A 25,494-nucleotide genomic window follows, 5' to 3' on the forward strand; every position below is an offset into this window, starting at 1 on the left:
TAAACTTCGAAATGTCGACGATTATTTTATAACGATGAATATAAACATAGTTTATTTCATACGACAAATACTTTACAACTTTCGATATCAACGATTCAGAAATTTTTATGACAAATATAGTTATTATATTTATTTTGAAACTCCGAAAATCCGACAAGTCTTTTATAAAACCAATATAATTATTTATATTGTTTCAAACGCCGAACACGCCTTCGCTTTATAAAATAAATGTAGTTTTATATATTTATTTCAAACGTCGAACAACATGAATTCGTTTTTAATAAATATGGTTTATATATTTATTTCAAACTTCCAACGATAATTCTTTTATAAAATAAATATAACTTTTCATATTTATTTTATACGCCTAAACGACATATACGGGTATTTTGACAAAGATCATACGAAACGCAATATATAATACGAGTTTGTTATATGATATTTTCATATAAATATTCTTTTATACACGTACGACTTCTCGGGACGACAAGCGATTTCAACGATATATTTATATATTTTTATATATAAATGTTTACTTACTTTCAAATCTCTCGAGAACTATGCCTTTCCAAGATTTATTTATTACCAACGATAAGCGAGTTAAATAAATATAACTTAATCACTTTCATTAAGTTCATAATTTACTGTCAAATCGTTCAGTTAACGATTCGGTAGAGCTCGATGACACGTAGTTTAGTTACTGCGTTTATTTAGAAACTTATTAGATATTCCATGTTAGGAATATTATAGAATGCACGCTTGCGAGTCTCGTCTTGGAAACGACATCATGAAGTCGTAATTAGCTAGCTTCGCACAAGGAATATTCAGGTGAGTTCATAACCCCCACTTTTTACTATTTTACATTTTTTAAATGTTTTTGGGGGTGGAAAGACATGCACGATTTTCAGAAACATACAAAGTTTTCGATAAATAAAGACTGTATATTATTAGACAAAGCACGTTTTGCGAGAACATACAAAGCTTTGAATAAACGCAAAACTCGTATTTTTAAATCATATCATGAATGGTCTTCGAGAAATTCAAATGATTTACGAAAGGTTTATACTAAACATACCGGTTTTTACAAAACAAATGCGTATTTTCGAAATGAGAATGATTTTCATAACTACGGAGTTGGCCTTAGAGGCTGGGGAAGTTTAGCCTTAGTGGCTGGGGAGGTTCAGCCTTAGTGGCTGGGGTGCAATACACGTTACAATTATACAGACATTTTTATACATGGTATGGTTAACGTAGGGAGGGTTTTTACTACTTAGATCATGTGAGTGGGTAGGTTGGAACTAGAGGCCATTAATCCTCATAGTAGGACCGATGGTCATTAGCGGTAGATCTATCTGGGTGTAGCGAGCCCAACTCCAGGCCCACTGTACGGACCTCGGGGTGACTTTGAGCCCGACGCAAAAATCTGCTAGGTTTGAGTCTTCCTACAGCACTTCACACATATCATTGGCTGTGAAACCCAGTGGTGATCTCTTTTTCCTTATTGCTACATACCAGGAATTTTTATCATACACACTTACAAAATGCTTGATTTATACAAAATAAAAACCATGTTTCATACAAATTCGAAGTATAGGATTATACGGGCATATAGAGTCAAAGTCAGGGTGGGCATTGACGGTTATACATACTTTACAAATGCATGGTTTTACGAACATAGATCGTTACAAATACAAAGTTTTCATATAACTGGGCAAGAAAATGATTTTTGATTCGCTTTCTCAATATTATTTCATAAACCGGTTATTCCAAAGATTTATTTTAAATCTTTTACAAACAAACTATGAACTCGCTCAACTTTATGTTGACTTTTTCGCATGTTTCTTTCTCAGGTTGCATTTCAAAGTTAAGGCACGGTTGGAATAGGAGAACCATATGGAGTCGAGTACTTAGCGGGCGTTTGATTTCCAAAAAGACTTAGATTATTTGCTTCCACTGTGCAATGAAGATACCAGTCCAGTCACGCCAGCTCTGATAATTTCGGGGTGTGACACAAAATACCTTGTTGTTATCATGAGTAGTTCATGCAAGGAGCTAATAATAAAGTGTTGCGAAGGATTAAATTTGAGGCTGAACTCAAACTTGTAATTAGTTCAAGTGACGGTAGTAACTGTAGAATGATGCCTTATACTCGTATTAAGTATGAAAAAGTAATTAGGAAGTGGGTAGCTTTCTATTAGTACCACTAAGTCATTAAATGTTTATAGTATACGTATAATGATGTGCTAAGCCCTCATATGAATAAGAAAGTAATTAGAAGAACGTTGATAATGGGATAATGGGGTTTGTTCATGATTACAATAATGAATTATATCGTGCATGATTCGTGAGTGGAATGAAATAAATCGATTTATTTATATTAGTAAATGTATGAATATGTTACGCTTAATTAGAAATATAGAAACAAGCCGTAAACATAAGATTGTACGACCAGTAGTATACATTGGAATAAATTTCAAGGAACGAAGTGCTAGTGATGATGTATGCTAGGAACTAGCATTATAAAATGAAAACGGCACTAATAAGAGCTCTGGATCAGATTCTGACTTATATGTGATTATGAAAGTAATTTATTTAAGTTAAGAACGTAGGGACAATGCACACAAATATGTTATGCATGAATGAAACTTTTGCCAAGACCCCGAATGCATTTATGTTGTAGTAAGCTTGTGAATGAATAGATGAAAATTTTAGAGTAGAATTGATCTAATTTGTTATGTGTCCAGGTTTCGGGGACGAAACCACTTTTAAGGGGGGTAGACTTGTAACACCCCTAAAATGTTTAATGTGAAAATAAGTAAAAATAAATAAAGAACTTTACGTAGTTAATGAAACATGGCAAAATGGTAGTTAAGTTATGGGAAAGCTTAAATTTAAACACACTTTCAAAGTGGGAGGGTTCAATGTGTAAATTTGTGAAATAAATAAGAAATAAAAAACGAATTGTGGGTGAAGTGTGGGTGTGCGACGCTGGGATCGATCAGGAAGGGTAAACCCCTTTTTCTTCTCTAGTTCCTCAAATCTCTAACAAATTGAAGGTGTTTCTAGGCATAAATCGAATGCATGTGACCAAATTCTCAACCATCTAAGGGTTTCCTACATAGGGTAAGTCAGATTATGTGATTTGATGCACTTTCATGAACTAGGGTTTAATCAATTCGTGAAAATTGGAGAAATCGAGCCTGTGTATGAATTAGAAACATCATTAGAGGATGTTTTATGCTTGGAATTCGTTTGTATTGATGGTTTGAAGGAAAACCCATTGGTTCTAATAGTATGATGGTTTTGAAGTTAAATAAATTGAGTAGTTTTGATTGATGAATGTTTATGTATTAGGATATTGATGAATTATTATGATTGTAGAATGATTAAGATATGTGAATTTAGTTGATTAAAGAGTTGTGAATTTTGCTAGTGAAATCGTGCATTGGATACATGTACATAAGGCTTACAATGTTGTTGCACACCATGTGTTCGTTAAAATGCCTCAATGAAGAACTATGTGATTTTGAATGTGTTGAAAGTATTGAATTTGCATAGGGAAAATGTAGTATTTGATACATTGCAAAATATGAAATGGAACGTGATTGAATGCGTGAATGTGATTATTATGTAGTGAATGAAATAATCTAAATAAGAATGAATTATGTGTAGGAGTGAAAGAAGAATGAGCTAATTCTGGTTCGCAACAAAAGGCTCAAGAACGAGGTAGTTGAATTTATTGCTAGTCTTATAACCCATTAGTTTCTAGTTGAATTTATAGAAGGTATGTTGTTTTATGCTTTTAGATTTTATTCGGTGATTTACCATTTCTGCTATAGATTATGTTAGTCAAGATTATTGTGGATCGAAATATGTACAATGATCCGTTATAAATGGGTCCTATGAAATGAGAATTTTAGAAAGCAACTTGTATCTAATTCGGTTTGATCCAAAGGAACCGAATGATGAAAGTAAGTAATGAAAGAAAAGTATTAGTTCGTGTTAAACGAACCGAATGAAAATTATGATAAGAATGTTGTTATCCGTTACTAACGGGTAAGTAAGGAATGGAATGTTATTTCTCTGATTGAGACAAGAATGTAATGACCCGTTCAACGGGTAGTATGAGCAAGGAAAATAATGATGTAAGGGCAAGAAATGTGTAAATTGGTTTATTTGAAAAAAGGTTAATATGATTACGAATTAACTCTTTCATTGTTGTTTGATGTAGGTAAAACCTCAATTTAATCGGTTCGGCGTCTTGGAACGAGCACCCACATGTATTTCGCCTATAAGCGTTTCCGCTACTTTTAGTAACAAAGTTATGGTTAAAAGTATTTTGTTGTAATTAGTCTTGTTTAATAACTAGACTTTTGGAGTTCGACTTGATGTGTCTTTTTAAAATTTTCTAGTTGTTGGTAACTATTTAAATGTATGTTATGCTTTTAGGGGGTGTTTGGGATTGCGTTTTCAACCTGATTATTTGATTATTGTGTTTTGAAATCGCAAAAAATCTATTTTGAGTGTTTGGTAAAAAATTAATAAAAGTGATTTTTTACGTTTTGTAGAGTTCAAAACGTGATAATCCATAAGTAGGTCACCCCTTGCTGCAGGAAAACGTGATAATCCAAAAACTGATTTTTTACGTTTTCACTTGTTTATTTTTTTAAAATATATATACTTGCCAAACACTCAAATAGTTGATTATCTGATTATTGTGATATCAAACAACATAATCAAATCCAAACAATGTTGATTATCTGATTATTGTGATATCAAACAACATAATCAAATCCAAACACTATCTTTCTGCAGCACGTTTTGTTACAGCTAATTATCTGATTCTGATTATTCAAAACGCATAATCTATTTTCAAAACTCAACCCCAAACACCCCCTTATTAAGTCCTTTGAAAGTGTCGTTAGCTTACTTGAAATTAAGTTTGTCAAAACAGGGATGTGCCCATGTTACGAACGGGTCATGCCGAATTTTCTAAAATATTTCATTGAAATTTATCTAAGGCCATCCGTAGTCATAAAGCCCTTTGTGGGGCGTTTTGCGACACGTGTCGTGCCACGTCACACAGGGGCTTTATGGGCCGTTATATCTCTAGAGCCCGTATTCATAAAGCCCCTACCCATCAATACTTAATTACTAATTTTCGTTTTTATTAATTAATTATAAAAACACTCACTAATTTTTGATTGGTCCAAACTTTAAAACCTCTCCCCATACCCGGCGCTATATATATCACGCCTCCCCCATTTTTTTGTCTCATAAAGCCCTTCGTAATGGTGTTTGAGGCTTTATAGGGACTTTATGTGGGTGCATAGCGCCCCAGTACACATTTTCTAAGTCTAAATGGTAAGAATGGGCGTTATACCTACACCTACCCCTTCTATATAGGCACATAAGTCACTTTTCTTTCTTTTTTTATTTAAAACCCGAGGTGTCACTAAACTATTCAATTTACTTCTTTTTGTTATTTTATTACTTATTTATATATTATATGTATTATATTTTAATTTAATTTAAGATCTTGTACTCCGTATATTTTTATCACTGTTTTCTTTTCATTCCTTAAAAATATATTCATCCAGATAAAATATTTAGGAACGAAGAGTTAAATTACTAAAGTAACTAACTTGTAAAATTTTTTGAATGCTTGTACTTCAAACTAAAATGAAAAAAGTATTTGACCCGGCCGGAAATGGACCCAAAAAATTATTATATTGCGATAAACAAATATAAAAAATTTTCTAGCTCCGCCACTACTTAGATGCTAATTGAGTGCTAAAACTTCTCTTAGTAGGATGATCTAATAAATATTGCATTACAATTACCCAATAATTACTTTTATAAATAAAGCGTTTGTTGTACAATAATGACACAAACTGTAATAAAGGTAAGGGGGTTGGGGCGCCCCGTATTCGGCCCCGATAACACGTGAAAAAAAAACCACCGCCGCCACCCCATATTATCACGCGTCAACATTACAACGCGTGGAATTTTTGACGCGTTAAACTTTCAAATTTCGACCGTTTGTTTGTGTTGACTGTTGCTTGATAAAAAAACCCTAAACAATCTATATATATTTCACACTTTTATACCATTTCACCCACACCAAAACACAAACATATATCACACATTCTACATATTTCACAAATGGATGTGATGGAATTTATAGTTTAAAAACAAAAAAAAAGGTTGTGAGTGATGGAATTCTATCACAAGTGATGGGCATTTCCACTAAAATCCATCACTAGTGATGCAATAATGCTTGATGACATGGCAGAACTTGATTGGATATTGTGAGCGAGTGATGAGTGATGGACGTCCCTACCCCTAATAGAAAACATGATAGTTAACAAAATTGATTGGACAATGAAAAATTACTAGAAATATACAACTCTTACCAAAGAAAGAAAGGATCATATTCGTAGGCCACACATGACAAATATGAGTTGACGCCACTCTCACGTATAGATGCCTTTTTGCTTAATTTGTGTTGACGCCACTCTCACGTATTGATGTCTTTTCACTTAATTTGTTATTGGTGCGGGTCTAAGATCATCATACATTTTGGTCAAACCATTAGTCGCCGTCGGATCGGTTCATTCTTTATAATGAAAGTGAGCCAAAACAGTTTTAACAATTTAATATTAAAAATACAATCTTTTTAGGATCTTAGAAGATCATCAATCCACCAAATTATGATATAATATATACTAGTCTAAGTTCCCGTGTAATACACGGGTGGCTAAACAACAAAAAAAATTATACTTTAATACGTAAATACTTTATTACATCCTGATGATATTGAGCTATAAGAGAGTAACTGAGGCCTTCCACATTGATCGTAAAGTTATGTATATTGATCGTAAACATAATTTTTCCATAGATATAAAATAAATAATGATCCAACCTCGAATTAGTGTTGAAGGCCTTCCACATTACATAAGCAATGATTCCCCTAAGAGTAGAAACAAAAAGGCCCCAACATTGTATCTAGTTGAAATATCCGATGATCGGAGTTGTGTTTGCGTGTCAACCCAACCCGACTCATCCCATACCATAAAAAAAATCAAGGAAGCCTATTTACAAAGAAAACCTCAAATTAGGCATGCAACTAAAGTAATTAATTCAATCTTTTGTTTTTCTAAACGGGGACGGCACCCCGTCAAAACTTTATTAATAAAATTAAAAAATAATAGTTACACCTAAAGAGCATTGGGTCTTCCGAGACATACCCCAAGAACACCAACCTCAAAAACGCCTAAGGCCTTACAGAACGGGTTTTAACAAACCCCTACCCCAACCACTCTAACAAATAACAATTACTACTTCTAACTCTACTCACGACCACACACAACCCAAGTATTATAAACATAAAACCTATTCAAAATCCAAACAAAAAATAAACGAAAACAACCAAAATCAAGACTAAATACAGTTCAAACAAAAAACATCAATCTTCAAAACTCTATCGGCTTTCATACGCATCAGAAACAAACTTCAAGCTTCTAGCCATCATTCAAGTCAAACCCAAGTCCAATAACCTGCATTTACCACCAAACCCAACAATACCTATCAACAAATAAACAACCAATAAACATTCAATGTGAGTTTAATCCCAAGTCCACAAATTTCATGCCAAAAACTAAAAAACTGGTTGAAACTTTAAGTGAATTCATTTACAAAATAAATCATGAATCAAAGTAGAAACCTTAACACATTATATGTTTTTGTCCAATTTTGTTCTTAATAAGTATTTATTGTGTTAAATAGTATTACAAAAACCATATTAATACAATAATAATCTTAACATTTGAATTAAACAATTTTAGAAATTATGTGCATTAAAACAGACTTCGTCAACTTTCAACCGTTTGACACTTTGACGCATTCAAACCGTCTTCTTTTAACCGATTAAAAGGTTCTAGGTTTTATAATATGAAAATGGGTGACTTTTAACTAATTTGGCCCAAACCTATTTAGCCTTTTTTTATAAACAAATTACCCCTTTGATGTGTTGTAAGCTGATCCGCTTATAAGTAAATATGTCAAGTTTAAAATCATAATCAACAGGGAGTATTTGAATAATCCTAAAATGCAGCTGGCATAATCTGAATGTTGAATTCTTCTATAAATTATATTTTCGGGTTCCTATAAAACTGAAAGAACAGAACCCATGAAATCGAATCAACGCCCAATTGTAAAAACCAAATAACATCGAAAAAAGATATAAAATCACCTTAATTGGCAGAGACTTGTCTCGGAGTTCTTCTACTCGTTAGCGACCAACAATTCATCACCGATTATAGCCAAGTTAGATTTAAAAGCTGAAAAACTTAGTCCAAGGTCCAAGGCTTCGATTTACTTCCTAAACCAGATAAAAATGACTCCAAGTCTGTTTTAAGTAAGTCGTTGTCAATTTCCCTCAAAGTTTACAACTTTGTTTCAGTAAACAATCACTTTCATTCAATTGGAACTGGATATAATTATAATAATAATGACGATGAACATTGGCATGCTCGTTTGACAACAGTTGCTCACATAGGCATAGGCACGACAGGTTAGAAGTTGAGAAAATAGAATAGCACGTATATGAAAGATGGTTGTCTAAAAGTTTATGTTCTTTCCCATATGAATTCACCTAATAATTTTCTAATTTCGTAATTATTGTAGTTAAGTTACAACAAAATTGGATTAGAACATACCTACCTACAACATAATATGTGAGCCTAACCTTAAGACCATATTTCGGCAACTCATGAGCTATCATTAGCAACTAAATAATCACTCCAAACAAATATAGATCACAATAAATAAGAATCGTAACCTTTGAACAAAACGGTTGATGAGGTTGTTTGGATGAAGTTTGGTGACCCAAATCAACCCACATAAAAGTAAATGATCAAAAGTGACACCTTTGTTTAAAATTATCAACTGTTTAAAAATATAAATACACACTTGTAATTTATAGAAAGTAAAATAAACCACATTGGCACTTTGAGTAGAACACAAAAACACACCTGAGTTCTTTAAATTTTGCAGCAAGATCTTCCAGTGGAACACATTTCTGTTTCTGCAAATTGAAGAGCATGTACGTGATATCATGAAATCATTTTATAACCCATTACCTTTAAGAAAACAATTTACACATTAAGTTAAATTATTTAATAAGACCAAAGACATACCTTAATGTACTCAACAAAATCAAAAAGCAAACCATGGTTGGCATATTGAACTTCATTTTCTATAGTACTTTCAGCATCTACTTTAAAATCCCTTTTTCCATTTCTCAAACTCTAAAGCTGCTGATTAGATTGAATTTAACCTATCAAATGTTCAACACTATATGGAGGTCGAAATTCGTGTCGACTCGCTAGCTTTTATATTAAGTTGAAATCAAAGAGAATTTTACATATATAATAAACTAAATTTTTATAAAAATAAAAAAAACCATAAAATTTGGTATTCTTCAGCTATTTAGTCGCTAACCAGCAAATAACGCCAAAACCTCGCAACGCTACGGCACGCGCTATAGTGGGCACTATTACCACTATTGACATCTATGAATCTAATCTCTTTTAAATAGAACAATTTAGGACATTATACGAATTTTAATATAAGTTAGACTAATTTTAACCCGTTTAACTTGTACCCATTTTATATTTTGCTACGTTTTTTTTTTTAATATTTTACATATATCAAATAAAATTAAAGCCTGAATTGACCCGTTAAATGAGGTGCATATTGGTGACTTTGCAAAAGAAAATTAACGGAAATTACCTGGTCATAGTTAAGTTCCTCTGAAGGCAGCACATTTCCCTGCAAAAAAATATATTAAAAAACAGCGTATTATCATCAGGTTTCTAGAAATTGACTGCGAGAAGTAACATCACCTAAAGGCAGTACCTTCCCCTGAAAAAAAAAAAAGAAAATCAAACTAATTGACACATAACTCCCGTTTTTAGATTAAAAAAAAAAACTTACAGCAAAAAAACCACCAACTCCATTGCCAGCATCCACAATTATATGAAATCCTTCCAACGGCTTTTTTGTTATCCTGAAGCAGGTGACAAAATTAAAATGACAATGTTCCTTCAAGATTAGATAATACTCGGTTCCGCTCATTTTACCTGTTATGATAATAGCTCCAGTTGTATAAAAATGTTCATTTTTTTGTCAATGTAGTATTGAATACTGCTAGTGTGGCCTGCCACATCGACTGGGCGAATGGGCAAGAAACAAAAAAAGATGTTAGCTTGTTTCATTGTATTCACCACAAATAACACATGTTTTCGAGGGAACCTGGATTCTCCTTCTAAGCAGCAAAATTATAGTCAACATTCTTTCTTTCACAGCTCTCCATGCCACAATTCCTACCTTCTTTGGAACGCACGAATTCCACTCAAAAACATAATTAGGTCGAACCCTATTAACTGCTTGCACCCATACTTTAATGCTCCTAACATAAGTTCCAATCCAATTCAGCACTCCCAAACCCTACCCTAACTCAATTTAAACAAACAGAAACCTGAACCCTAACAACGTGTCACTTAAGACACTGATAATACATGCGGTAGCTATCATTAGCAACTAAATAATCACTCTAAATAAATATAGATCACAATAACACTTGAAAAAGATTAACAAAATGAACATAGAGAAACCTGATTGTAAGAGACTTGCCAATCTTTGACTTTTCAACCATAAACAATCTATAACCCTAGAAGATAAGATATCAACAATTGGTGTTTAGAAAGGCATAAAGGGTTTGATATGAGTTTCGGGCAACATTTGAATAAAGTGGAAACCTGTGTAGGAAGATGAGGTGAAGTTGTATAATGAAAGCTCTTTCCAGTGCTCTTTGCAAATTGAAGATTTCGAATGAAAATTAAATGAGAATCGGCCGATGCTCTAATCGGATTACATCATAAATCCCCTCAAAGACTGATTTGGTAGAGTGTCTTTCTCACTCCCAATAAAGACAGTACGATCCAAAAGCACCGATGCATCACATCCCTACATCATGTTTCACTGTAATTCACTTAAAACTGAATTCTAAACATAACAAATGCATATAATACATCTATGTGTCTACATATGTCTGTTCTTTACAATGGAAACATGTAACTAAGAACGTAAAGCGTTTGATGCTTAATAACGAAACACAACCCATATGAGAGCAATAGATGGTTCATGTACACCTTGAAGTACATACAAAAAGCTTTCTTAACTTTTTAACCCATCCATAGCTTCAAAACTCTATCCCGACCACCCGATGCAACTTTCTCACCATCTGGACTCCAATCCACAACAAAAACCTTAACAAATTGAAAGAAAAGAATGATAATAATTATCATCTTGTTGAAATGACCTTTATTCTTGTTAACCTTCTTTTTTTTTAAGAAAAACAATATAAATTAAAAAAAATAATAACCTCATCTTCATGACCAGGAAGGTCTTGCTTCAATTTCTGTGTCCTTACATCCCAAGCCTAAATATATAACATGTTTAAGATCATAACAAATTAAAATAGTACTTGTAAATTTATAGAATTGATCTGGATTATTCATTATTTATAATCAATTATGAACAAAATTAATGTTACCTTCAAGGTAGAGTCCTTGCTACCACTCAAGAGAAGCCTGCTGTCAGCAGACCAACTGCACAAAACCATACAACACTTGAGAAACGAATTCGTAATAGCATTTCATGGATTTCTATTACTTTATAACATCTAACAAAATAAAATTGGCGAATAAAGCAGAGTTCCTAACCAACTCAGATTTATACGGATCCGTTATATGAACCAGAAACCCAACTTCCATATCTGCAAAGAAAATAAGAATACACACAAAAAAAATTGAAATTAGAACAATATTATATTCAAATAAACAAAACAAAAAGTCTGTTTTATTAAATTTTCAAACTCCGTAACAACATGGCAACATAATAAATCTGTATACATAATCAAAATAAGCGATTAGGGTTTATGATGGAATGAATGAACTGGAAAACTAAGAAAAGAGGATTAACCAGAAACAAATAGAAATCCATTACGGTGTATTAGAACATCAATAAACAGACAAATTACAACAATCAACTGGTTAAAATCTCATATGAAAAACAATTAGCGGATCCGTTAACATCAACAACAACATACAAATCATACAACAAAATTAGGGTTTTCTAATAAAAACTAAAAATTAACATACAGAGGTGGAATCCAACTTACCGATCCTTGTATTTCGAAGTCTGATGATGAACATAAAACATAGCAGGCTTCTTCAGTGATCGTTTCAAACATCCGATTAAAAGAAATAATTTGTATATAGGCGATATAATTGGAAACGGTTCCATAATTTCCTAATAAAACTTCCAATTATTGAATAAGATTGCAACCTTCCATATATAATCTAAAGAAACCGCGCAGAGAATTGAAGGAATTTAAGGAAACTGAAGGAAATTGAAGGAAATAGGTAGAATATGAGAATGGCGCCCAATTTCACAATTCTCTGGCCAAAGAGAATAGCCACATCAAAGTCAAATAGTCAAACACTATTTTGCTTTAGTATAATAGATAGATTCCATAATTTATATAATACATACCGATAGCGATATCATTCTAAAGTACTTGTAGTTACTATTCACACTTATTATTAGAGACCTTGTAAGATAGTAAAACCAATGTGTTATGAAATGTTTTTTGTGAGATTGAAGGTTCAAGTCTTATAACGTATAATATGTGTAGATTTAAAATTCGGATTACTTGGTTTGAGAGTTAGCCATTCTAAAAACCTTACATTTACGAATACAACTATATCAATCTTTTTAACCAATTTCACAAAATAATGTCCTGTTTCTATTATACTTAGAAATTAGAATGGCCACCTTAATATTTTCTCATCCATTTGCATTTTTTGTTCTTATTTGATTGATTTATTCATAAAATATAAGAAGGTAAGTATAGAGAATCAAAACATATTTCCTTGTATGTTACTTTTTTAGTTCATAATTAACGAAAAACATACATTTTGCTTATTTATATGAAATTTAGCAGGTTTATAGATGAGGGGTTAATTTATTCTACAAATACTCCTAATTGTAAAAAGTGTAATAAGGATTTATAGAGTGACAAGTGTCTAATAACCTAAAACCTAAGACCGTGGGGTATGGTGGGGCTTGGGTTGAGCTTGGGTTGGGGCATTTGGTGACACGTGGAATGGGAGCCCCCCACTGCCTGGTTACGTGTCCGCAGGGTATGGCGGGGCGTTGGTTGGGCTTGGGTTGGGTGCACCGCGTGGCAGAATGTTCAAAAAAAAAATTACAATAAAAATTATAAAAATCACACAACATTTATAAAAAAAACCTACAACTTCATTAAAATTTTAAAAATTACATAATCCTAAAAATTACATAATCCTAAAAATTACAAAAAAACCTAGAGCGTTAAATAAATTTCAAAAAGGTCGATCTTGTCGAACGCCTTTCGCTCCTTGCCTCGAAACTCTATGTTCGCCACCGCCACCCAGTCCTCGTGGCTTAACTCGCCACCCGGAACGGCTTCGTAGTAAGCCTTGAAACGCTCGAGCTTGGGCCGTAACTCGCGCCATTTATGTTGGCACGCATTGAGGTTGTGGCGGTCCTTACCGACGTTATGTCGGTAGGCCGCGAAAGCGTCCGGCCAATATTTTGTTTGGCCCGGTGGCCGCCCCTTGATAGCGTCAACGACGCTTGTGACGAGAGCAAGTTCTTCTTCGTTTGTCCAGGATGCCATAGCGGGTTCGTGGGATGTTGGGGACGGGGTGACCGGCTGGGGTAGCGGGTTCGTGGGATGTTTGGGATGGACCACACAGTGGGGTTTGGGATGGACCACACGGTGGGGTTTGGGGTTATTTATAGGGGATGTTGGGGTTGGGGTGACCGCTTGGCCAAGCCAAACGGTTTGAATTTAAAATTCAAACTTTTCATATGTCCCGCTATGACATGGCGGGGTCAGCGAATGGAACCAAGCCAGCTAGGATGTCAAGATCGCTCCACCCCCGGCTTGAAACCCAAGCCCCAAGGGCCACGCCCCAACCCAAGCCCACCCGGGGCGGTGGCTTGGGCGTTTTCCCCCAACCCACGCCAAAACCCCCGCCCCATACCCCACGGTCTAAACTCACTACAACACAATCCAAAAACCACCCCCACCCATCCCACCATCACCCAAAAACCTAAACAACAGGGGGGGTTTAGGTTTTTGGGTGGTGGTGGTGGGTGTTTAGGTTTTTTTTTTTTTTTTTTTTTTTTTTTTTTTTTTTTTGTGTGTGTGTAGTGGTTTTTAGGAGTATTTGTACCTTTTTTACAGTTAGGAGCCTTTGTATTTGATCTTAATCCTATAAATGAGATGTTGATCATCAACCAAGAAATATTTAGGGGGTGTTTGGGGTTGATTTTTGAAAATAGATTATGCGTTTTAAATAATCAGAATCAGATAATTAGCTGTAACAAAACGTGCTGCAGAAAGATAGTGTTTGGATTTGATTATGTTGTTTGATATCACAACAATCAGATAATCAACATTGTTTGGATTTGATTATGTTGTTTGATATCACAATAATTAGATAATCAACTATTTGAGTGTTTGGCAAGTATATATATTTCAAAAAAATAAATAAGTGAAAACGTAAAAAATCAGTTTTTTGATTATCACGTTTTCCTCAGCAAGGGGTGACCTACTTATGGATTATCACGTTTTGAACTCTACAAAACGTAAAAAATCACTTTTTATTATTTTTTTACCAAACACTCAAAATAGATTTTTTGCGATTTCAAAACACAATAATCAAATAATCAGGTTGAAAACGCAATCCCAAACACCCCCTAATATAACTAAACAATTAATGGTCCTATCAATGTCACATGTCATTGTTGGTCCTATCTGTGAATTTATAAGCAGAGTTTGAAAAGAACAAAATTTCCTAAAAATTCAACATAAGTACATGAATTATAGTATTAGTATCGTAATGAAACAAATTGAAAAGAATAACTAAAAGAGTACATTTCGTTTTCTATCTACTATCATTCTATGAATTGTTTAAGGGTGTTTGTAAAAGCTTAGCTATTGATTTTCAAAGTGGTAGGTTAAATAAAGTTTTCATGATGGCAACCCTTCGAATGGTATCATGTAATACGTTAGGACTTATTTTTCGGTAAGTTAATCATGACGGAGTTTTAAACATGTCTATGAATATTTGTTTTCAACTTTTAACATGTTAGTCTTACTTCGACTAGTCACGAACTTGAGAGTGACACTGATATGTGAAAAATGTTTGCTCTTTTCTTGGTCTGGTCCTTGAAAGTTCAAATACCTCCTTGCTTTAATTGTCCATACCATTGATTGGCTTACGTTAGCATAGTGATAGTAGCATGGTTGATCTAGAACGATCAAATTAATAGTGAAGAACATAATTTAAAATTCTTAATTTGAATTTTAAAGCTTTTACTATTCAAGTTATGACTCACTAAGACGTTTGTGAGTCATCTATCTAATCTTACAAACCCTAATTCTTTCATCCTAACTAGTAGCCAAAACATTATTTGCATGACGCATTGATGGCAATAAAAATGTGTTAGGAATTGTGTCGTACTTCTTATTTTGACGGCAATAAAAATGTGTTAGGAATTGTGTCATTTTTAAAATTACTAGGGAAGTTAACAGTTGTTCTTCATCTTTGTATATTTCTGTTGTCTTTTTGGCCGCTAATGTGTATGAAGTGGTTCAATAGTTCATATATAACATCATAACATCTAGACACATTTCACAAACGTGATTACATAATAAATATGGGCATAGCTAAATGAACTCCATCTAGAAAACTTTGAGAGAGGAGTACACCAAGTAAAAAATGAAAGAGGTGGGGTGTGTTTAGCATAACCCGATAAAGGTACACAATATGGTATCGAGATGGTGGAATCAAGAAGCTTGGGGTGTATGAGATCATTACCCTCCTATTCGGGGCGATCGAAAGCTCCAAAATGGAAGAGCATACCAAGATTTGGAGAAGATATGGGCCTAAAACATGAAGAAATCTGGATGTTGTTTAATATTTACACTCTTGTTCTGAGGTTTTATCTTAACAGTTAATGTTAGATTTGTAATTACTAAAAACAAATTATAGAAAAAAAATTACAGCAAAAAAAAAAAAAAAAAAAAAAAAAAAACAAATTTAGCAAAGGGAAAACATGCATTAGTTCTAATAGTACAAAAACAGCAAATCAACATGTACAATTGGTTTTAAATTCTAATAGTACAAAAACAGCAAATCAACATGTACAACTAGTTTTAGAATTGAAGATGACATTCAAGCGAATCAAGCCCAACAGAATTCTAAACTTCTAACCACGTCCACAAGTTGTGTATTTTATAGTACTAACTATTAAACAACCAGTATAATCTTCTATTTTAATTACATCAACTTCATATGTACCATTGTTGTATTGACCATTGATACGTAAGTTTCTTCAACTATAAATCGTATTATAACTTCGTAGTGAACAACATAACAGACCATGAGTCGCAAAGCATACCTTAATCCATAGATGGTGAATTGATGTGAGACTAGGGATGAGTATGGTATTCGGTACCGAACCGTACCGGGTACACTACAAGAATAATGGGTAATAGCGGCGACAAACCATATGCCGTCGCTATTGGTCGATCCGGAACGCGGTGTCCCGTATTAAACCCCGGCCAACCATTTGTTATCTTGATCTAATGGCTGGGGTGAAACAAACTGATTAGCGGCGACACATTAGGGCAATAGCGGCGACGGGTGTCGCCACTATTACCCTACGTAGACTGCACAGCTAAAAGCGGGATTTCTCCTTTTTTCCCCATTTTCTCACAAAACTCTTCATCTGTCTCACGGGTTTACCCCTAAAATCGGCCATTCTTCATCAATTTCACCAAGATCTACTCCAAATCGGTTAGTATTCTTTGTTTAAGTTGATTTTGTTCTTGATTTTGTTAATTTCTTGATTTTGGGTGTATGTATGCGTGTATACTAGAAAATTCCGGTCACCCACCACGTCTCCTCCACCACCACGAGTAGAATCATCATTTTGACGGTTAGTTTTATATTATTTTTGTTCAAAGATGAGAAATTGTGTAATTTTGGGTTTGTGTAGGTATGTAAATGTGTATGTAAGGATGTATGTTGTATGTAAATGTGTATATGTTAGTAAATGTATGTGAAAATATATAATTTATGTATACTTGGTGAAAATGTGTGTATGTAAGTCTATGTATGTGTGTATGTACATGTGTATGTTAGGAGTATGTATAAATTATGTGTATTTGGTGAAAATGTGTGTATATTAGTATGTATGTGTGTATGTTAGCTTGTAAGTATGTATAAATTATGTGTATTTGGTTATAATGTGTGTATGTGAGTCTATGTATGTATGTATGCATGCATGCATGCATGCATGCATGCATGTATGTATGTATGTATGTATGTATGTATGTATGTATGTATGTATGTATGTATGTATGTATGTATGTATGTATGTATGTATGTATGTATGTATGTATGTATTGTAGAAGATTATGGTTCAATGCTTGCCCCATTCTCATTGATCAAATCATATAAATACACAATACAATCCCAATATTATGGGAAGAGATAATTACAAGAGATTTACAAATAATATCCTAAAATACATAATTGATAATATATTCCATTACACCCCCGCAGTCGAAACGAGAGGTGGCCGGATGTTGAGTCTGGAGCGAAAGTCTTCAAATAAGATATGTGGCAAGCCTTTGGTGAAGATATCTGCAATTTGAAAGCTCGTGGGAGTGTGTAAAATTCGAACCGTGCCGTGCTGAACATGCTTACGAACAAAATGTATATCCAACTCAATGTGCTTGGTGCGCTGGTGCTGTACCGGGTTACCAGACAAATAAATGGCACTGATGTTATCACAGTAGATAAGAGTAGCCGACTTGACCGGGCGGCGAAGCTCGAGAAGAAGGTTTCGGATCCAACAGACCTCGGCAACCACATTTTCAACTGCCCGATATTCTGCCTCTGCACTTGAACGGGAGATGGTAGATTGACGTTTAGAAGACCAAGATAACAGATTGGGCCCCATGAATACACAGTAACCGGAGGTGGAGCGACGAGTGTCTGGGCAGCCTACCCAATCTGTATCTGTGTATGCCCGTAAAGAAAAATCCGCAGAGGCCGAAAGTGTTAAGCCATGATCCGCAGTCCCCTTAATGTAGCGGATAATACGTTTTAGAGCATTCCAATGGTCAGTTTTAGGGTCATGCATGTGCATACATATCTGTTGAACGGCATAACTAATGTCAGGTCTGGTGAACGCAAGATACTGGAGAGCACCAGCTAGACTTCGGTAAAGAGTAGGATCGTCAAACGGTGGGCTGGCCGTGGCACTGAGCTTCGGGTTCATATCCACCGGAGTGGCAACTGGGTTACACGTGGCCATGCCAGCGCGAGAAACTATATCCAAAGCATAGGATTGTTGAGACAAAAACATTTTGTCAGCATGCCGGGCAACTTGAATGCCTAAGAAATAGGTGAGAGGCCCAAGATCTTTCATAGCAAATTCAGCCGCGAGGCTAGTAATAAGATGCGAGCGAAGGGTGTCGGATGAACTGGTGAGAATAATGTCATCCACATAAATTAGTAGGTAGGCAACGTCACCCCCGTGATGATATGAAAATAGTGAGTTATCACACCTACTTTGGATGAACCCAATAGAGAGAACAAAGTCTGTGAATCGTTGATACCATGCCCGAGGAGCTTGCTTAAGCCCGTATAGCGACTTTTTAAGAAGGCATACATGATCTGGATAATCCCGGTGCCGGAAACCCATAGGTTGGTACATGTAAACGGTTTCGGACAAGTGACCGTGTAAAAAAGCATTTGTGACGTCCAATTGATGGATGGACCATGACTGTGAGAGCGCCAATGTTAAGACCATGCGAATAGTTGCGGGTTTAACAACTGGACTGAAGGTGTCACCGCAATCCACACCTACCTCTTGAGTGCGACCATCACATACCAAACGGGCCTTGTATCGTTCCAAAGTACCATCCGACCTGTATTTGTGGCGAAAAAGCCACATACTACGAATCACCTGCATGTTAGCCTGCCTCGAGACAAGTTCCCAAGTCTTGTTTTTAATTAAAGCATTAAACTCGTTAGTCATAGCATTATACCATTTCGGTTTGGACAGGGCTTCAAGTGGTGTTTTTGGTATGGGAGAAATTGTGGAGGTGGAAAGGTTAAAGATATGTTTAGGTTTGGTGATGCCGGACATGGAACGAGTCTGTATGGTGCGGGTGGGGGGTGGGGGCGGTGGTGCGGGAATGGGACTGGGACTGGGCTGGGTAGGTGATGAGGGTGGTGTATCAGGGGAGGTAACAGGTGGAGTGGGTTGGGCCGGTGAAGTGTGAGTGGTCGAAGGGTGGGTTTGGTGCTGGGCCGAGGGAATGGGTGTTTGGGAGGATTGGTGGGCTGATGTAGGAGTTTGGTGTTGGGCCGAAGGGGTAGGCGGTGAGGAGGAGGTTCCGTGTTGGGCTGGGGTAAAGTTGGGCTGGTCATTGGTGGAGGGGGCGAGTGATGAGGGAGCGGGTAACAGTAGGCTCGGGTGGATGGGGTCGTCTAAAAAGGTGTAATTGTGGAGCTTAGGTGTGGGTTTGTTAGCAAAGGGGAATATTGTTTCATCGAATAGGACATGTCGGTTAATTGTGATTTTATGGGTTTTGAGGTCAAGGCACTTGTAACCCCTATGGTTGGGTGGATAACCAATGAAAGCACAAGGGGCGGAGCGGAATTCCAGTTTGTGAATTGTGGTGTGGGGTATTAGTGGGTAACACATGCAACCAAATACACGTAGGTGGTCATAGGTGGGTAGACATTTATAAAGGCGTTGGGTGGGTGTTTGAAATTGGTGTAATTTGGTGGGTATGATATTGAGTAGGTAGGTGGCAGTTTCAAGGGCATGTGGCCAGTGTGTATTTGGCATGGACGAGTGGGCCAGGAGTGTGCGAATAAGGTTGTTTATGGTGCGAATTTTCCGCTCTGCTTTTCCGTTTTGAGAGGAAGTGTGTGGGCAGGAAAAGCGAAAGTGCATTCCATTTTGGTTACAAAAGGTGTGAAATTGATGATCAGCGTATTCACGGCCATTGTCACATTGTAGTTGTTTTATTTTAGCACCAAATTGTGTTTGAATGAAGGTGGTAAATTTAGTGAACATGGAAAAGACATCAGATTTATGGGCAATGGGGTATGTCCATAGGAAATTGGTGTAATCATCTAAAAACAACACATAGTATCGATGTCCCCCATTACTAATAACGGGAGAGGTCCAAACATCACTGTGCACAATATCAAAAGGCATAAAGGTAGTAGTAATAGAAGTAGCAAAAGGAAGGCGAGTATGTTTGCCAAAAATACAAGAAGAACAAACTTTATTGTCTAAAACACCATATTTAATAAAATTTGAAGTTTTCAAAGATCGCAAAATAGCTGGTCCAGGGTGGCCAAGCCGTTGGTGCCATATGTCTTGGGAAAGAGCTGCAAAGGTAGAAGCGGTGGTAAGGTTGGTAATGTTGGACGGGTTGAGAGTGTAGAGATCCCCCGAGCTATTGCACCGTAGGATAGGTTTCTTGGTCTGGAGGTCCTTCACAGTAAAACCATAAGGGTCAAATTCTATGGATAATTGGTTGTTAGTGGTAAAATGACGAACATATATTAGATTTTTTCACAAGGTTAGGTGCATATAAGACATTTTTAAGTTTGAAAGGTGGAAAGGGTGGGGGTAAAGTAATGTCACCCTGTCCGAGTACTGGAATGGTTTTATCATCACCAACAATAATGTTTCGAATAATGCTAGAATTAAAAATAGACGGAAATTTGTCATATTGAGGAGACATTGTACCCGTGGCGCCCGTGTCCATGGTCCAAGACGAGTCGTTTTTATGTAGTGCCAAGTTGTATAGGGCTTGTGCGATATCCGTAGGCGAATACCCGGTGTTGTACGAGTGAGCCGGGTTGCCCGGGCCGCTGCCAGTGGAGTTGGGCCTTGGGCCGAGAATGCCTTGGGCTGGACTTGGTCCCCTATGTTGCTGAGATTGGGCCGAGGGGTATGGACAAGGTGGCACAGGAGCCCATTGATTCCAAGGATTAGTTGGGCTGGCCCACGATGAGTTCCTGGAGTGGTAGTGGGGGCCGCTTTTGTGGAACCGTCCTCGGCCAAAGGAGTCGCGTCCACGGCGCCCCCGTCGACGGCCGCGTCCCCGGTTGCGGTCATAGTTTTCATGGCGGGATCGATCACGGTTTTCGGTGGTGGCGCGGTTGGAGGTGTCAGGTGTGGCGGTTAATGCGGTACCCGCAATCTGTGCCGATATCTTGGCTTGAGCCGTTTTACGATCCTCAACTTGGCAAAGACGAGAACGGGTGTTGTAAAAATCAGGTAAGGGGACGGTTTGTTGTAGGATGAGGGTGATATTTTCGTATTGATCGTTTAGGCCGGTCAGGATTTGCATGACAAGTTGCTTTTCGGTGAGGGTAGAGCCAAGACTGGATAGTTGGTCGAACATGAGTTTCATGGCTTGGCAATAGGCTGACATGTTGGGAAATTGGTCAAGGCGGGTGTTGGCGAATTTGTTTTGGAGGTCGATGGTGCGGGATTCTTGGTTGTCAAGGAAGATGTTTCGGAGGGTAGTCCATGCGGTATAAGCGGTGGTGTCGTTTTTCATGATGGTGTGTAAGAGGTCCTGAGTTATGGTACCGTATATCCATTGTAAAACAATGGCGTCGATACGTTCCCATGACTCGGAGTAGGTGGGTTTCGGTGGTGTGGGTGCGGCTTGTTTCTCGGAGGAGGTGGAGGAGTCGGTTTTTCGTGGTTGAAGGTGATCATAAACTTCATACGCTTTGCAATGGTTTTTGAAGAGTTCAGCCCAGGTGTTGTAGTGATTTGTTTGTTGATCAAGAACCAAGGGGATGGAGTTCTTGATGTTGTTGACAGTGACGGCTGGATGTATGGTGTGGGAAGACATGGCCACTGTTTGTATTTTGTAATGGACAAAATTCAACCTATGATGAGATAATAAAGATGGATGGATGATTTGTATTTTATAATGGACAAATGGACAAAATTCAATCTTGGTATTTTCGGTGGTCAACAAAAAGTAGAAAAGGATGGATGATTTGTGGGTAGTGGCGGCAGCAAGTTTATGGCAGAGAAGAAAAAAAAAAAAAAAGGTTGGAGGGTGACGGCAAGAGAGGAGAAGGAGGGTTAGGGTTAGGCTCTTGATACCATGTAGAAGATTATGGTTTAATGCTTGCCCCATTCTCATTGATCAAATCATATAAATACACAATACAATCCCAATATTATGGGAAGAGATAATTACAAGAGATTTACAAATAATATCCTAAAATACATAATTGATAATATATTCCATTATGTATGTATGTATGTATGTATGTATGTATGTATGTATGTATGTATGTATGTATGTATGTATGTATGTATGTATGTATGTATGTATGTATGTATGTATGTATGTATGTATGTATGTATGTATGTATGTATGTATGTATGTATGTATGTATGTATGTATGTATGTATGTATGTATGTATGTATGTATGTATGTATGTATGTATGTATGTATGTATGTATGTATGTATGTATGTATGTATGTATGTGTTTGTAAGAATGTATAAGTTATGTGTATTTAGTGAAAATGTGTGTATGTTAGTATGTAAATGTTAAAAAAAGTGTAATTTTGGGTTTGTGTAGGAATGTAAATGTGTATGTTTGTATGCAAATGTGTATATGTTAGTATGTATGTGAAATTGATTTGTCATTGCTTAAAAGTTTGTAGTATGTATAAATTAGTATGTTAGTATGTAGTATGTTTAAGTTTGACAAATATACGTGTTTATGTTTAGATTTAAAAATAAATTAATATATATTGTTATATTGTGTATTTGATATGCCATTGCTTAAAAGTTATTATATTAGTTAAGTAAATTGCTAAAATCGTCCCTGACGTTTGTTAACATTTGTTAGATCCATCCAAAAAAGATTTTTTTTTTCTCATAGTAACCACTGAGGTTTCAAAAAAGTTGCTAAATCCATCCAAAAAAGTTGCTAAATCCATCCAAAATGACTAATACTCTAACAATATTAAGTTGATAGAGGGGTAATTTGGTCATTCTTCTAATTTATGTAATTTACCTTTTTTTAACAGGTAATTCACTCATTATTTTATTTATAATGATGCACTTCTTAGAGTATTTTATATTGAAATTTTTATTTTTATCCATGTAATTTAACTAAAATACACATTTATTTATAACAATCGTTTATTTTTAAAAACCATTCATATCCGATTCCTAATATAAATTTATAATCAATTAAATAATATTTTTTCTACTCACAACAACATTAAAATATAAGATAAGAAATGAATAATGAACCATCAAATATTAGAGTTTACTTTGATTACCTATGTAACTAGGGTATGTTGATGAGTAGACTAATATAGATTGAAAAGTCTAATGTAGATTGAAAATGAATAAAATGGATACGAGGAAGGGTTAGAAGAATCTTTATGAGTGCTCTTAAAAGATGGATTTGTACTTTTTTTAACATCACTGAAAAAGGTTAATTTCTATCTACATGACTACATGTAAAGAGTATGAAGGTGATTGTGCAAACTAATTTCTGTTAGTGTTACTGTGTTAGTGGGTGACTGGGTGGCTTAATTTATAAAATCAGAGTTGATTTGGTTTCCACTATTTTTTTTATTGGGACGCTATCAATGTTATTTCAGTAATTTGGAAACAGAATATAGCTAAGGGGTTTTTTTTTTTCTCAAAGTTATTTGAAACATGGAATTTTGTACTCGTGTACAAAACTTTTGAATAATGAAAGGGTAAAAAAAGGTAAACTAAATAAATTAAAAGAATGACTAAATTACCCCTCTATTAACTTAGTATTGTTAAAAGTGTTAGTCATTTTGTATGGATTTAGCAACTTTTTTGAAACCTCAGTGGTTTCTATGAGAAAAAAAACATTTTTTGGATGGATCTAGCAAATGTGAATAAACGTCAGAGACGGTTTTAGCAATTTACTCATATTAGTTTAAAAAATACCCGCTCGAAATTAAAATCATCATTTACAACATAATGAACATAGAAAATACCCGGTCGAAACTGATATTATCATTTACAACATAACGATCATAGAAAATACCCGCTCGAAATTGAAATCATTATTTAAAATATAACGATCATTTAAATTATCCGATCGTAATTGAAATCATCATTTAAAACATAATCAAATTTAAACCATCATTTAGAATATAACGAACTTAGAAATACGCGCCCGATATTGAATTCGTCAATCTAAACATAATGAGCTTAGAAATACACGCCCGAATTTGATATATATATATATAGGGTAAGGTTCATGCGAGAACCACCTTTATTGCGAGAACCGCGAGAACCAATGTGAACACAAGCTAAAATAGCTAAAAAAACCTAAAAAAACCCTAAAAAAACCTAACCCCCACCCCCCACCCCCCAAAAACCTAAACCCCCCACCCCCCCCCCCCAAAAAAAAACCTTACCCCCCCCCCAAAAACCTAACCCCCCCAAGCTAAATGCTAAAAACTAAAACCCTCAAAAAACCTAAAAAAAAACCTAACCCCCACCCCCCCACCCCCCAAAAACCTAAACCCCCCACGCCCCCCCCCCCACACAAAAAACCTAACCCCCCCCCCCCCCAAGCTAAATGCTAAAAACTAAAACCCTCAAAAAACCTAAAAAAAACCTAAACCCCCCCACCCCACCCCACCCCCCCCCCCCAAAAACCTAAACCCCCCACCCCCACCCCCCAAAAACCTAAACCCCCCCCCCCACCCCAAGCTAAAATGCTAAAAACTAAACCCCCAAAAAACCTAAAAAATCTAAAAAAATCAAAAAAAATCAAAAAAAAATCTAAAATTTTTTTTTTTATTTTTTTACTATTTTTTATGTTCAAATCGCTACTTTTTGTAGCAAAAAAAAAATTTTTTTTTTTTTGGATACTAAAAGTAGCGATTTTTATATAAAAAATAGTAAAAAAATAAAAAAAAAATTTTGGGTGTTTTTTAGATTTTTTTAGCTATTACTGTTTGTGTTCACACTGGTTCTCGCGGTTCTCGCAATAAAGGGTGGTTCCTAACGGATCTTTGTCCTATATATATATATATATATATATATATATATATATATATATATATATAGGGAGCCGCTAGAATGAGAACCACCTCGAGTTGTAAGAACCGCGAGAACTACACCCCACGGAGCGCCGTTCGCCATGATTTTTTGTTTACAAGTAGATGTGTATATTATAAACACAGCCGTAAAAAATCATGGCGAACGGCGCTCCGTGGGGTGTAGTTT

At 35.7% G+C, this 25,494-nt stretch overlaps 1 protein-coding gene and 1 long non-coding RNA gene across 3 annotated transcripts; one reads left to right on the plus strand and one right to left on the minus strand.

The window, feature by feature from the left end:
• The first annotated feature begins 2,975 nt into the window (after positions 1–2,975).
• LOC110874761 lies at positions 2,976–4,409 on the plus strand. Its single transcript, XR_002556200.2, has 3 exons — positions 2,976–3,123; positions 3,673–3,726; positions 4,232–4,409. It is a non-coding gene; the product is annotated as an uncharacterized LOC110874761 (long non-coding RNA).
• Positions 4,410–20,292: 15,883 nt separating this feature from the next.
• On the minus strand, positions 20,293–22,363 carry LOC118482170. Of its 2 annotated transcripts, none has more exons than XM_035977725.1 (2): positions 20,971–22,363; positions 20,293–20,703 (listed from the first exon to the last, which is right to left on the minus strand). In XM_035977725.1, exons 1-2 carry the CDS (start codon positions 22,091–22,093, stop codon positions 20,675–20,677), a joined length of 1,152 nt encoding a protein of 383 aa, XP_035833618.1. In that variant the 5' UTR covers positions 22,094–22,363; the 3' UTR covers positions 20,293–20,674. The 2 variants fall into 2 exon arrangements, with proteins under 2 accessions (XP_035833618.1, XP_035833617.1); XM_035977724.1 differs by having other exon boundaries at positions 20,293–20,712.
• Positions 22,364–25,494: the final 3,131 nt, after the last annotated feature.

This window comes from Helianthus annuus, chromosome 9 (genome assembly GCF_002127325.2).
Source record: "Helianthus annuus cultivar XRQ/B chromosome 9, HanXRQr2.0-SUNRISE, whole genome shotgun sequence".
Classification (NCBI taxonomy): Eukaryota; Viridiplantae; Streptophyta; class Magnoliopsida; order Asterales; family Asteraceae; genus Helianthus; species Helianthus annuus.

What these genes read in the sequence shown, in the direction of transcription:
- LOC118482170 (XM_035977724.1), bottom strand. Translation starts at nt 22,093, where the DNA reads ATGTCTTCCCACACCATACATCCAGCCGTCACTGTCAACAACATCAAG. An exon ending in CATGGACACGGGCGCCACGG is followed by an intron (nt 20,713 to 20,970) that starts GTACAATGTCTC and finishes TTTACTGTGAAG; the next exon opens with GACCTCCAGACCAAGAAACC.